The 15,500-nt window shown below is 37.9% G+C and overlaps 1 protein-coding gene across 1 annotated transcript in view; it reads left to right on the top strand.

Moving 5' to 3' along the window:
* Positions 1–15,500, top strand: part of ST8SIA1 (ST8 alpha-N-acetyl-neuraminide alpha-2,8-sialyltransferase 1) — a gene marked incomplete at both ends in the record, with an annotated part of 114,768 nt that overhangs the window by 60,757 nt on the left and 38,511 nt on the right. Inside the window, 2 exons of the mRNA XM_079547766.1 lie at positions 485–594; positions 5,657–5,749. Of these exons, the coding sequence (XP_079403892.1) occupies positions 485–594; positions 5,657–5,749 (203 nt within the window). The remainder of the gene's footprint in view (positions 1–484; positions 595–5,656; positions 5,750–15,500) is intronic.

Genomic DNA, 15,500 nt, shown 5'->3' with positions numbered 1-15,500 from the left:
GTGACCCAGCCCAGTGAAAGAACAATGGAGGGATCCAGGGTAACTCCTGAGTCCCTTTTGTACTCACATTGCTCCTTCTTCCTTCCTTTCTTGTCCAGAGCTGTCTTTTATGTAAAAGGTCACTTTCATGGGTTTTTTTCTTGGTAATTTTTTTTCCTCTCTCTGCAGCTTGGCTAGAAGACACATTTGGAGTGCCTATCTTAGTCATTATGTTTATCGCAACTTTGTAACTATGCAGTTTGTTTATGCAGAACTGTTATTCTCTTCTGTGTTGCATCTTTTTTTAATTTTGGTTGGGGAAACAGGGATAAGAACTGTCCTTTGTCTACTTACCAGCTAATTTCTGGACTTTTTTCTTAGCTCCTCATTCTCCGTTTTCTTTCCTCACTTTGAGCCCTGCCAGCTCCCTGGTTCTCCAGGAGCAGCTGCTACAAAGATGTATGTGTTCTCCTCTGTAAAAACAGTCCTTGTTTTGTGTTGCTAGGCTACACCCTTCCAGCTGCCACTGAAGAAATGCTCTGTGGTGGGAAACGGTGGGATTCTCAAAAAGAGCGGCTGCGGAAAACAAATAGATCAAGCGGATTTTGTCATGCGGTAAGATGGAAACCTCAATGACAAATTGTCTGCCCTTCCTCCTGCTCAGTCTTTTGACTTTTCAAAGCTATTCAGTTGTGATTAATCAATTATAATTTGCCTTGGGTACTTTTTTGTTTTTTTTTTTTATCCCCTTTGCAGGATGTGATTTGGGTAGAAGTGTGAGAAAGGGCAATAAAGAAAGTTTTGGCTGGCCTCTGCAGATATGTGTGTACTGTGGGGGAAATCTGCAGATGGGTGCATTGTGGTTGTGACAGATCGTACAGTGTCACAGACAGGGATTTAGGAGCTTTTTAATTATTCCTTATTGGAGTCTCGTCTTGTACTGTGCTTCGTCCTTCACAACTCTAAATGCAATCATATGCAACCCATTAAAATCGTGATGAGTAGATACTGATTCATAGGGCAAGGATTAATAAGTTGGGACAAGCTAAAGTATTTCCACATTTTTCCTCCCTTCAGATTAACTTCTGTCTAAGAGAAGACAAAACCGTTTTCCTTGATGCCATCTTGTTTTGAATTCCCCACATTTGCTGTACCTCTCGTTTTTGAAGTCATAGCAATTTGTCAGAAGGGTGCTGAATCAGCTACTGCTTTCTTGACTGAATTTGGCACTTTGTAGATCCGCATTCTTTAAGGAGGAGAGACAGAAATTGGCCCCTTTTTGTTAAACATGAACAAGAAAAACATTGTGGGGCAGAAACTGGAAGACTGCTTCTGAAGAGATGAGAAATGGAATGTCTTTGGTTTTTGAGGTAAATGCGTAATGAGCTCCCGCTTTAGCAAGTCTACTTATTGAATCCTGATAGCTTATTATAAGGCCATACAAACTTGCTCTAAAGCAGACAGAATTACTATAATTTTTGGCTTGCATCTCAAGGAACAAAACTGCTTTTGATGTTAAAGTAAAGAAATACAGCAAACTGAAGACAAAGGCACAGAAGGAGGGACTCAGTGTGCTGATTGCCACTACTGCAAAGCTCCTTCAATGTTCCAGAGACTAAAATAAGAAACTGCAGGGTATGATATGGTAATATTATGTAGATGCAATAGGAAGTTAAAATACCATAGGAGCAATCAGTTACAGAAACAATAAAAGCATTTTTTAAAGCAGCTGTTAGATCCTGATCAGAGAAAATGACTTTTTTTCCTCTCTCTAGGGAGGGTAAACTAGCCATTGTCTGTACTGAACTTATTTTGGATTAGAAAGAAGCAGTAGGTAAAAACCTGCAAAAATCCCAGAAACTGCCTGCAGGCTGTATTGTATTAATGGTGCAGTCATATTTATGAAAATATTTCAGTTCTGTTGGGTAAAAGGTAATATGCTACTGGGAGAGAATATTTTTGTAGCAGGTAGAAAATTTAGCAGATCTTCTCTAAATCTGATCTCTATAATCTGAGAGCTGAGAGAGGAAGAGAATAACAATAACTTGCATAATATTTTGCATTTTCTAATAGGAAATGTGTCTGATGGCTTTATACTATTTCTGCAGTGCAAAATAGTCATGGCAGGTTTTGCCATTGTTCATTCCTTCGATTCACTTTGCTTTTGATTTCACTTACAGCACAGCTTATGGAAATACGATTGCAGCCATCTTCTTCAATAAACTGTAATCACTAAGGTTAATTAATGAGTTTAGCCTCATCTCATTTCTGAGCATCTTCTACAAACACAGTTGTACCAACATAGAGATTAAAAGAGCAGCAGTTTTCAGCCCGTAGGCCACAGCACACTTCATCTGCAATAAAAAAGGTGCATGGCATACGGTCTACATGTTTAGTCAGAGTAGTTACCATAGGTTTTTATTGAGTTATGTGGGTGTTTTTCAAGTTTGTAATGTTTATTTTTAGGATGTTACTTTTAAAATTTTCCCTTTCCCTTCACACAAGCAAGTATTTTAAGAAAGAAGTGTTGGATACTAAATCATAAACAACTATTTCTCTGTATTTGACAGAAGATACGTATTTTCACTGCATTAGATTGTGAAGAAATATTTATATGTCTTGTGATTCTCCCTGCCTTTTATGTCTCTGCTATGGTTTGTGCATCTGGCAGGGAGAGGACTGGGGGATGTTTTCCATGCTGTTTGCTAGTGAATTTGTTCCAAATATGGAAGAAACTCGTCATCATGTCCAAGCTGACTAGTGGCTATCATGACTTGGGAAGGACAAGCTGCTATCTTTTAATTATACTCTGCCATGCCATCTAGCCATACCAGCCCAGATGGAGCTGTAGATGTTAAATATGATGCTGCTTTTGGGGTTAGTAAACAAGTCCAAAAAAATATTGCTTTCATTTGCCATAGCTAATTATAGCCTTGACTCTGGTCAAGGTGCTACAAAGGAGTAGAAATGAATATTCAAAATCCCATTTAAATTCTTATTATTCCCTAGCATTTGGTTTACGTACAAATAGCTAGGTAATCACATAACATCTGTCAAATGCACACACCATTACTCAGCCAAGCTGCCTGGATTCTCTGCACCTGAAGGAGTTGTACTTATCTCTGGGTGAAACTCAGAAGAGGTGTTTATGCCCTGTGAAGTTTGAAGGATCCCTCTCATTTCAGTCAGCTGTTTCTACCTATTGAACTGGAAGGCCTTGCATGTGAAAAAGGTGTGCATGAACTGCTGTGCTTTCTTGATGATTTTTTCCCCCCATCAAATCTATGCCTTAGCAGGGAAATACAAAAATAAGATGGCCAACAAGTTCTCCTCTTTCATTTATGTTCATATCAAAAAATGCTGACTTCGGACACTGTCCTGCTTCTACCTTCTTTCCTGCATGTTTACATACTCCTCAGTACCAGGAGCAAGAGTAAGATAATAAAAAACACATGCATCTTACTGTGAATCTTATACTTCTTGGTACATTACTCACCTGCACGGAGCTTAGCACTCTGCTGACCTGTTCGAGAAAAGGGCAAAGAGTTTCTGAAGATGGACTGACTTCTTGCTGAGTTTCCCGTTGGATGCTTAGGCCACTTCTTAATATTTCACGCAGGACAGATCGGGAAAGTGATTTACTGCTGAAGGGAGTTAGCGTGTTTAAGTATTGCTTCTGCAACTGGTGTGAGAAATAAATTAAGATGATAAAACTAAGGAGATATCTTGGTCCATCACAGTACTTTTAAATAAACTTCAATCAAAAAAGGCCATATGAGTCTATGTTTATTCAAATCAGGAATCATTAAACTGTGGCCTGCCAGAGGTCTCTTATTCCATCTCTTTAATCTAGGGCAAGGTCACCTGTACACACATCTTTCTTCACAAACATTTGTTTGACCTACCATTGAAAACTGCTGGAGCTGTGCTCCTGAACCAGAGTGCCAGAGAGTTTAATGGGAGCATGGGAAGAAAATGAAGCTGCCTCTCCCAGAAGTGCAACCCACATCATGGAGACCCGTGTCTCCCTGGTAACAGAGGAGAAGTGGTGGATTTGAACTAACAGCTCCCTGCCAGGCTGAGGCCCTGGGGCAGCAGGGAGATGCACCTCAGCTTGTCTGTACAAGATTTTGGGGGAAAAAAAAACAACAGCAAAACCACCTCAAAAAACAACCCAACACACTAACAGTCTTGCTCCAGAAAAATTCCCAATTCCACTTTTCTTTGAGAATCTTGGTTTTGTTTTTACCCTGTAAGCACTAGTATTATTCTTCATATCTTTGGTTTAAGAAGTTAGACAACTCTGAAATTGAAAGCAGTGTTTTGACACTTGTTTTTAGTGTAATTGCTGTTGTTGAGTTCATTTCTCATGACTAATTTCTATAACAGGGCTGAGTCTTGGATACAGCTTGAATTTATGTCATTTGCTCTAAAAGTGATGCCTCCTATTTATTTCTAAGAAAACTCTAGTAGATACAAAGAGCACAATCACACTATTTGATAGAGCAAATTCTCAGCTACAAAACATTATTTTTCGACGTAGTCACCATTAGCTACCTTTTTTGCCAGTGATGAACGAGAGCTGCATGCCATGCTCATAAGAATCTGCACCAGTGGAGGTGACCCACTATCACCCTGCTGAAACACACCTCCCATTGCCTTGTGCTGTCATCCAGTGCTTGGTTTCCATCAACATTCACCAAGCACTGATGAATCTCAGTGAGTGCAATTTTTTTTTGCATGGAGGAATTTAATTCCACACCTTTGCTTCATACTCACTTCCGTGTCAGATGCTGTTTTGTCAGACTGCCCCTCTGCTGCCCTCTGACACACAGCAACAAGCTGTAATGGAATATCAGAGGGAGCGTTCAGCCTCTACTGCCATACCACCAACATCTACTTCTGATATTGGTGGGCCAAGATATTAAAGTGGGAGACATTACTTTTTCATATTTTCACCTTTATTTACAATCCTTCCTTCTTCTTCCACCTCTTTAATTAGGAGTATTTAGGACTGCTCCTTGTTTGCATGTTTCTCTCCACTTGTGTTTTTTGGAGCCCTGTTTGCTTGCCAAAGTAGATCTACTCAGTCACTTTATCTTTTTTATATTATTGCCCTGTCTGCCAGAACAAGACTGTAGAGAACATAGTATTCACACTGTAAATAATCACTTGCATTTTTTTCTCTGTATTTTCTTGGTAAGTTCTTTATACTGAAGGGCATTTACCTGTTGTTCGCAAGACGTATGTGATGTGTGTGATACCAATCCAGAGCCTGATGCTAGAAAACAAGACAAAGCAGAGTGAAAAAGAGAATTTGGAGGAAAGAGTTTGAAAAAAGTTTTGGCTGTAGATAATAACAGCTGTAGCCTTTCAACCTGTCAGAGGTGCCAGGTCACTTTGTTTTTGCTTAATAGTTCATAGGATCATGTCTACAAAAGATTTTTTTTTTTATATTTCCCCACAGTCTGGTGCAAAAATGCCCTATTGTGCATATGGGATGTAGTATAGTAGGAGATTGCCTAGCTTGGTCCAGTGTTTGTACAGCACTTTCACATTTTCTGTCAGCTTGCAGTTCTTTTTCTAAAACTGCAAACTTGCAGAATAAAAAAGACTGGGGATGAAGCCTGTCAATCCTGACTGTCAGTTAAAATCTTGAATGTCTTTCTGTGCACAGGTGCAACCTTCCTCCTCTATCCAGAGAATACAGCAAGGATGTTGGATTGAAAACCCAGCTGGTGACTGCAAATCCCAGTATAATTCAGAAAAGGTAGGGAGCACGTTGCTCTGTCTCTGGATTGGAGAAACAGAAAAGAAAAAATGTGTCATTTGTGTTTTAGATATTAGTGTGCCAGAGTTATGTCCTGATCCTGGAAAAGATGAAATGCACAGTGGTTTCATGTTGGGTGAAATAAACGTAGATTTTTTCACTGTAAGCAGGGAAGCTAAGGAAGGCTGGCTTCTTGCAGTTTTTTCTTCTGGTTTTTTTTTCATATCTGTACCTCCAGTTCCCTCTCATTACCTGTATCACTGGGTATGTGCCAGAAGAGCTTTGGCTGCTCTCAAGCCAGGCGCATACCAAGTGGGTGGACTACATCCTGCACTGGTGGGGCCAACTGGCTGCTGCATCCCACAGTTAATGAAGATGCTAATTTTGATTGCTCTTTGGTTCAACTCTGATAACTTCTCTGTCCTTACTCTCTTTGTATTATTTGTTTGATAGTGACTTACAAGTACAAAGATGATTAGGATAGACTGATCAGCAGGTTTTGATCATACAAGCTGTGCTTCTTAGGAGATTGGGATAAAGTTTTGGTTTTTATTAGTTGAAATTTTCCAAATTGCAATAGCTGTTAAGAGAGGGGAAGAGACAAGGGAAAATATGTCAGTGCCAGCTCTGATTGTGCCTTACTGAATTTTAATTGCCATGTTATTGTATTTTTTTTTTTTTTGTCACCCAGAATAAGGTAGTCTGTTCTCAGACAGAATGAGATCTAGTAGTAACCTGTCATATTCACTGAAAAACAAAGAGAAAAGGCATAAACCAAGGGAGTGAGCAGGAGATGATTAGGCATAAAAAGTATAATGCAGGTATGGGGAGGGAAAGGATAATGAAAGAAGGCAAAGCAGTGAAATAAAATGAATAATAGAAAGCCAGGTATGTGAGAAAGAAGGAAGGCACTGAGCAGAACTGAAAATTGATGTGTGTTGCTATCTAAATGTAATATTTTTCTCTCTGCCAGGAATCAAAGAATTGACTAATTGTAAGTGAAAAAGATGGTTTGTATGACAGTCTTCAACAGAGTAGGAAAGAGAAGGTGATCAAGAGGGAAATGGAGAAGTCATCAGCTTCAAGAGCTGTTTCAAGCAGAGAGCGTGTGAATAGGGGAAGCCACAGAAATACCTGTAGGGTAAGATGAAAGCAAAACAAACAGAACTGGAAGAGAATGCAGCAGGTGCCAGACAAGAAGAGGGAACTGCTCAGGGCAGGGTCTGAGGATGAGGGATCTGAAAATCCTATGGGAGGTACAGAGCTAATGAGGTTGATTTAAGAAGTGGGATGAAATGTCCGGAACATCACATAGCTTGGCAGTACATTGTGGATAAAATGAATAAGAGCAGTGAGAAGTACAATGCTTGCAAAGGTTTTTACAATTGTCAAGGCAGAGAATTGTTAAACTCATGAATATTTTCTGTGTCTCCTACATCCTTCATCAATGGCTAGAGAGGAAAGCTTACTGAACTTTGTATGTTTTCAGAGAAGAAGAGAAAAAGGAAAAAGAGTTTTAGTGATGGTACAGGAAGACTATGGAACTATACTAAGGAGACTGTGGACTTAATCAGTACAGAAAAAAAAGGAAGGAGTGAGCACCTGTGAAATGATACCCTATGAGAGAGGGATATCAAAATGGGGAGTGAGCTGACGAGGAGGGAAATGGAGGAAGTGAAAGGGGAGAAAGAATAGGATAACAGGAAATGGGATTGTTTTCAGTGTCCATTTTCAGCATGAGTGGATGATAACTGTGATGCAAGACATTTGATGAGAAAGTAATGTGGTGTTTATATGTATGTTTATTGATCAGATAAAGAGATTTACAACCAGTTACTAAGAATAAGATCGAGAACAAATTAATAGTGCTGAAAAATAGCAGAAACCTCCTCTGAGGTTTGAAGCTCTTGAGAGATCTGGCACTTATTTTCCTCTGCCTGGTCAGAAAGAGATTTTTTTAAAAAAATGTGTATATTTTACTAATGTTTCCTGTGTGCTCTCTAACCTCATTATTTGGACTCCTGTGTGGTAAGTTAAAATTTAATCAAAGGTACAAGTCAGGAAGTTAAAATACAAAGAAGACTACTGCCCTCCTAAAGCAATCAATTTCTGTAGAAATAAGCTTTTTAAGGAACTGAGATACTTATCAATGTAGACTTTCACAACATTCAAGGACTTTCTCAGAGTAGTGACTGATATGTATCTGTTTCTAAGCTATAAGTTAACTAGCTTCACGTAATGGCATTATTCATTATCATTCCTCCACTGTCCTCTTGTCCTTACTTTAAGTAGGTTGATATTGATGAGGCTTGACGTCTCAATTATCTCTCAAGTGTGTTATGGCAGATTTAGTGAATTAGTCCCGCAATACCATTCATTGCTTCTAAAAGATATATCTTTACTAGATAATTTATGATTAAGCATATTAGGTAGGGCAAAGTTTTCATATCAGGGATAGGGAAGTAATTTTCTGTTTTGTTTTTTAAATCAAAATGATTTATTTCAGATAACTAAATTGTTGCTGATAATTACTGCTTAGTGATATTTCTTCTAGCTTGAGAGCCTTAGGATGGGAGAGTAAAAAATTTCACTCTGGGAGTACCTTGACTTCAGTGATACTTTCTAAATGTTACCATTTACAAATCCTTAAGTAAGCAGATAATAATGAAAGAATTAGAGATCAAGTTCCTGCTCTGTTTAAAGAAGCGATATCATTATGCATGCAGGTAGTACAGATTTTGTGTGTAAAATATGGTGCTCAGTTCTCAGCTGGATTTGAAAAAGTATGAGGAATTTCCTACCCTAATGTTGCTTCTTAACATAAAGGAGTACTGACAGCAAAGGTATTATGATAGAAATTTTCCTGGCTGACTAGGAGATTCATGATGACTGCCCCAATTTCATTTTTCATCTAAGATGTGTCACAGGCATCTCCCTTCTATTAGTCCCTCTAGCCTATGTAAACCTTCCTGGCTGTTCTTAGGCTCTGTGGAAAAATCAGCAAGGTAATGTTGCTTACTGAGATTGTTTCTGTATCATTTCTATATCTAGTCATTTACGTGCAGCTGTGGAGCAGAGCCTGACTAGTCAGTGGATCACACTGGGACATGAAAACATTTATGTAGATACTAAAGATTTATGATCAATGGCGGATTTTGACTAAGTGGTACAAGGAGTCACTATTTAGGATATAGATATTATGTGTTTCTTGAGTCACTGATTAAGAGCTGTTTCAGAGAAGCAAACTAGCAGTTGGATACTATCTTGCAACCTTCAACAACTTTGATAAATATCTGGTAATACACCTGAAAGTCTGAACTTTCAAATAATCTGCAAACAAATGTTTTTTGCGGCAATCTTCCTTTCTGTTTGCCATGATTTTTCACTCTGTCTAACCTGTGTAGACGTACATCATTGTTAATGTGGATGTAACAGCCCAAATAGATGGTTTCCTAGCATCCACTGTGTTTCAGATCTACTGATATCTGTTGGTAAGTGTTTCATCCAGGAGCTGTTTGTGTTTCTGACCTGTGTGGAAATAATCTCATTAGCAAGTGGCACAAAGAACATGGTAGCATTCTTTATTTCTCATAATTCGGCATCATTATAACTAACAGAAGCCCCTGAGGTTTATAACGCACCTCCTGACACCTTACGCCTTTGAGACGTAATCCAACATCAGTTGAATTGTGTGAAGCTTCTCTCCCTTTTCATTTCAGTGTGCTTGAAGGCACACTCTTTGCACTTGGGAAAGAGCAGACAGCTGTGCAGCTGCTCTTTGAGCTGCTGCTGTTGTCAGCTTGAAGAGCAGATTGTGAAAGAAGGCTTGGAGTCACTGCCCTCACAATCCCTGCTGCATGATGAGCAATTAGGTCTGCAGCATTCTCTGGAGAAATGCCTCCCAGTCTCCTGCTCAGCCTGAGCCCTCCATGCTGGAAAGTGGCATAGGATAGGAAAATAACATGGAGAAATCCTGCTGGCCTAGCAGGAAAGGAGAGCCCTTAAGTCTTTGTAGTGAAGTCTCTCAGTAGTTATATAACACTGCTAATGGAAATAGTCTGACTGAAACTTGAAGAACAAGGTTTAGGGTCAGTCATCAGACTTGGCAGTTTGGTATGAGCTTCTTTTCACTGAATGTGAATAATTTTTTTTGCATTAAAATTAATTCACTTTTTTGATCTCAGTGATACTTCTCAATTTTTGGCAACATCCATTTCCTGCACTAAAGCAAGACGAAGGAATGAGACTAAAGGCTAACAAATGCAATGACTCTCCCGTGAAGCTTTGAAATGTCAGTTAAATATCGCTGTTATTTATTAGGTTGCCACAAAATTTGAGTGGGATTAAATTGCTTTTCTAAGGTGCTCTCTGAACCTAAGAACCAGCTCATAATCTTTTCTAGATTCAGTCCCAAAGACAGCTTTGAGTCCTTATGTCTTAAGCCATTAGGAATAAAAAGACTGAACCAAGGCAATTATTTAATTTGCTAAAAGCTTATTTAATCTTCGATTAAACAGATGCACAGTGTTAAGTCCTGTTGCTAATGCTCATGAAAATAATGCATCAGAATTCCTCTTGACTGTGTCTTTGTTAAAGACAATATATTTCAATCATAGGTAGTTACATCTTACATTAATAATTGAAAAAGATCATAAAAACAATTAGAGAAAAACCATACAGACAAAAGAGAAAAATAAGTTCTTGAAGGAAAATGCCTTGCTCACATCTTGTTCTTTTTTTAGGAATAAAGGGGATGGAGGGATCTTTTCCTGTGAACTCATTTTACCATGGAATTTTAAATAATTTGAGCTGTTTTTTCGTTCCTGGTACCTACTGCTGATACTGAGTGTATCTCAGGTTATTCCATTGAGATGCACTCCAAAATGATAAGAATCACTGTTTTCATTCACATCGCAAAACTGCCCTTTTACATTCTACAGTATTCTCTGAATGTTTCTGCCAACAGCAAGAGGATAACATCTCTGAGAAATTATTCTTATTGGCAAGATACAGAGTACAATAAACCCTTCTGTATACAGAGAGCCCCACTGTCTTTCAATCAGTCTTTCCCCTAAGGTGAAATTCATTTAAAATCTTTAAATTTGCTGACAACTGAAGCCCTGCTTTCTCTCTGTGAGGAGCACCTGTTTTTGTCCTCATTTCTACAGAAAATGTGGTGTTGGAGAGGACTTCCCAGTGCTGCCATCAGGTCAAAGGCAGAAGCAGTTAAAAAGTTCAGGAGAGCTGTAACACTTTCCTGGGGTGCTGTTAGCTAAGGTGACCGGAGGTGAGACAATACATAATCAGCAAAACTGATTGCTAGATATTAGAAAGAGCATCCTAGAGACTGCTGTTCAATTCATGTAGCTTGTGTTTAAGAACAAGCCTGATAGGTTGGGCTGTATGAGTAGAATTTTCCCAAGGCTAAGGGTGGACAAGATGTTATTTTGGGAGAACCTCTGCTCAATTACTCTATAGAAATCTCCATACTAAAATAATTGAAGGACTAATTGATAATGGGATAAAATGAGAAATTATAAATGAGATCTCAAGAAATCATAGTTCGATGCTCTAAAAAATCAGTTTTTTATTAGTGATTATTGTAAAGTAAAGATAGAAGACATCAGGATTAAAAGAATTCATTTGGATTTCTGATAGAAAAGTCTTCAAATTTCAATATGACACGCATTTATTGTAGAACTAGAGAGGCATAGGATGCATTATCTTACATGTATATTTGTGCATCCGCTACTTTAAAAAGGGATTTTGGTGATAATCTTAATTATCTGTATTGCAAATGGCATTTTAATTGCAAATTTTTGTCTTACAAAAATCACCAGTACTTGCCCATATGTGCTGATACTCATTAACACATTGTCTCACACATTTTCATTTTTTTTGGCAAGTCGTTGCAGGAAAACTGTTGCTTTTTCTTTTCTCCACCCTCCTGCTGTCTTAAGACCACTATCTTGAAGAGCCTGCCAGCAGTACCAAACAGAAAGACAACCAGCTGTCTGGTTTTCCATTATTAGATTTGTGAAATGGGAGATCTATATATGTCCTTGAGCAAGTAATGCTTTTAATTAAGGTGATTTTTTTCATCCGTATGTTGATGCACTTGGACTTGATGTGAGAGCTACTAAACCCATTGCCTATATGTGGAGTAGTGTACCCAAGTACGTCCTTCATATTTAAGTATGGAAGTAATATCTTCGAAATTAGTTAGTGAAATAACTTGTATGAGTACCATTTTTCTAGATTGATCAATATAGTGTCTTCTATGAGCAGTCAGATTTGTTCAAGGTCACATCCCAAAAGATTTTTAAGTGCTCAATCTCTTTTTAGGTAACTGATCATTCTACGTAGTCTGTGGCTTTTAAAAGTTGTTATTATCAAAATAATATAAAAAAAAAAAAAAAGCCTTTTTTGAGAGGCATAATAAATACTTTAGGGCATTATTTCCATGTGTATTTCAGTGAAAAGACTAAATAAGTAAAACAGATGGTGAAGAAAAGGATGAATGGAGAGAGAAAATCCAATGTGGAGTCTTTTAAGGGGAACAGATTTTCTTCTGGTATAAATCACTGCAGTAACTATTGTAGTGCTTTATACCAATAAGAACTTGACACAGGATTTTTTCTTGTCAGTTAAAGCTCTCTCTTTTGCTCTTGGAGCCTTTGGCTGGACTTATCTTCCAAACCGAGTAGCCCTGAGGGGGACAGATGAGGCACCCTCTTCTTCCCTGTCTGCTCTGGCATCTGAGTAGCCTTCTTTGTCCATCCTTATCCAGAAAGTGTAGTCTGTCCTTTGAGGAGGAAATGTAAGAAATTTGATTTATTAGAAAGCATCTCTGCCTTTGGTTTATTTTTTTTTTTTCATACTATTACACTAGCTCTAAGCTAAATTTGCAATTAAAAAAAACGAAGTATGAGTGTGAGGTTGTGATTCATGAAAATGGTTTTTGTAAGCAAAACCTGATCTGATTCAAAGGACAAATGGCTTGAGTCAGAATGTTAAAAAACTCCTCTGTATTTCTTACACGATGCTGTTAAATTGCTCAAAATGAGTCACTGTCAGCATCAGAGAACCTTTTTCATCAGCAGCCTTTTATGCATGATCACAAAAATAGGATAATTTTCAGTGAAAATACACCTCCAAGTGGAATTGAGCTTTTTTATTTTATAGTGAAACAGCTGTTTTTCTGAACAGAACAGTTGAAAAAATTGGCATTTGCTTTTTATTGCCTCTAGCTTACTTCTACGGAAATTTTGGGTAGTTGACATCTGTTAAATTAGTGTTTTCCTTACATTTGTTTATATGAATGTTTAGCTGTAAAGATCCTTGGAGAGCAAGTGATATACTTGCTTCAGATGTGGCTGAATACTGAATCATTTTGTGCAGGACAGTTGGTTAATACAGCATGAGAAGGTATAGGTTTAACAGTGAGAGTCAGTTGCTCTGGTTGTAGAGGCAAACATGGGGCTTGCAGTTGGGTGGCCTTTCAGTGCCCCTTTCAGGTGCTGGCTCTGGTGAATAGTTATTTCATGGTTTCTCATATTAAAAAATTATTGTTGGGAAATTGAAATCAACTGTAAAAGGATGTCTGTTGTTCTCAGCATGACACAATTTTTGTACCACTTTGGATTAGATGAATATTAGCAGCTGACTCTGTCTCTGAAGTTTTATGAAGACCTGAGGCTGAGCACTTCTACCATATCTGTAAAGTCATCCGGAAATTCATTATGAGTTCTAAGGGATAAAGGAGGAGGGAGTGATTACCTTTTACTTTCTCCCGTGTGTAATACAGTCATAATATGTAATACAGTAATATGTGTAATGTAGTCATAATAATGTAACATAACGTGGGGAGACCTCACTGCAGCCTTCCAGTATTTAAAGGGAGTTTAAAAACATGAGGGAAATAAACTTTTTGCAAGGGCAAGTAGTGATAGGACAAGGAAGAATGGTATTAAACTAAAGGAGGGAAATTTTAGATTAGATGTCAGGGGGGAGGTTGTGGAACCGATGAATAACCTCACAGGTGGGGTGTGCTAGGCTAGATTGGATTGGGCCCTAGGCAGTCTGATCTAGTACTTGGTCCAGCAGTTGGCAACCGTGTGGCAGGGGGTGTTGGAGCTTGGTGATCTTTGAAGTTTCTTCCAATCCAAGTCATGCAATGAACCTATAAAGAAAGCTGTACACTTTATCTCACTGATCTATCTCCAGAGTTTCCTGTAAGGCACATCTTTTAGTATTTTATTTTATTTTATTTTATTTTATTTTATTGAGAGTTGAGGCTAGTTAAAGGAGCCTCATCCCCTTTCTTTTTCTAATGCTCCATATTAAAAAGTAAATGTTGACTCCACTGTATTTTATTTGCTTACTGTTTGCCATTTCTGTTCCTTGAGTTTGTTACTCTAAGCAAGAGAAGCAACCTTGTTTGGGAATTATGTATTTGAAATGTTAAAAAATTACCTGGACAGGTAAACAGCACTAACAGCAGAAGGAAAGGAACAACCTTACATAAGCACCTGCATGCTAAATTTAATCTTTTATGGTTTTCTATTTCCACCAGTTTCTCTGTGGAATGACTGAAGAGTAACAGAACTGATAGTTGCATGGAAAGCTACAAACTGTGATCCATAAAATTCCAAATTACAGTTTTGCAGTCGAATTCTGAGAAGTTAATAGAAATCTATTAGAAGTGGAGTAATAGAACGCCTGCAAGACAGTACTCTTGCATCAGTGAGGAAACTGGAATCTTAGAAAATATAAATGTACTGAAAGAAGAAGGATATCAGCTACAACAGGTAATGCGGACAAAATAGTCTTAACAAAGGATTTAGAACAGAAGTGAGAACAGACAACATGTAGGCTAAGGGATCCATAAGTAAATTAGAAGTTAGAGGGATCTGGAGAATTTTTTTTAGGAGCTTCTAAGTAAATAGCCATAATGCTATGAGAACTGTCAAAGAAGGATCTTTTAGACTATTTTTCACAAGTTCTCGGGGAATGCGAAAAAAAAAGAATAGTACCGGTATTAAAAGGGTGGTGAAAAATGCAGATCAGAAGGAATTAGTGACTCTGACTAAGTTTAGTACATGTAAAAAGAGTGGAAGTGATTAAACAGTGTAGGAAGTATTTAGATTTTCAGAAGGCCTGCCGCAGAAGACAAGAAAAAAGTAAAGGGCATCAAAATTGAGAAGAAAAGTATCTTCAGGAATTAAAACCTGTTTCCAAAGCCAAGGAGCGTAATGCATGGAAGTCAATTATTTGTTGGTCTCAGAAAGTTCTGAACTTATTCTAATACTGATTAATTTATGTTTCAAGAGAAGTCTTGAAAATGCTAAATAGCTTAATTCTGACGGCTCCAAAATGTGTTTTTAAACTGTTCAGGAAGAAGTGTCAGGCAGCTCTACTCAAACTAATTACAATTCATTAAAAGATCTTTAGAAGAAATACTCTGACTGTATTGTAGAGATGTCCGTTCCATTTGTATGTAGACTGACAGAATGAGCAATTAGGTATACATGTATATTTGAAATGGGTAGAGTACTTGCAGAAGCCAAAATTTCCAAAAGATAAATAACTTTTTTACTGGAGTGGTCTTATCTTTGTATTTCTTCTATGAGTAAGATAAATTTGTGAAAAAAACCATAAAGTCAGAACTGAAGGATTCTGTAACGTGACCATTTCACAGCCAGTTCATGGAAAACTCATCAGAGGCCTTTCAAGAGGAACAACACAGACA

This window comes from Tetrao urogallus (assembly GCF_951394365.1).
Source record: "Tetrao urogallus genome assembly, chromosome: 1".
In the NCBI taxonomy this organism is placed as follows: Eukaryota; Metazoa; Chordata; class Aves; order Galliformes; family Phasianidae; genus Tetrao; species Tetrao urogallus.
This window is presented reverse-complemented; position numbering and strand designations above follow the sequence as displayed.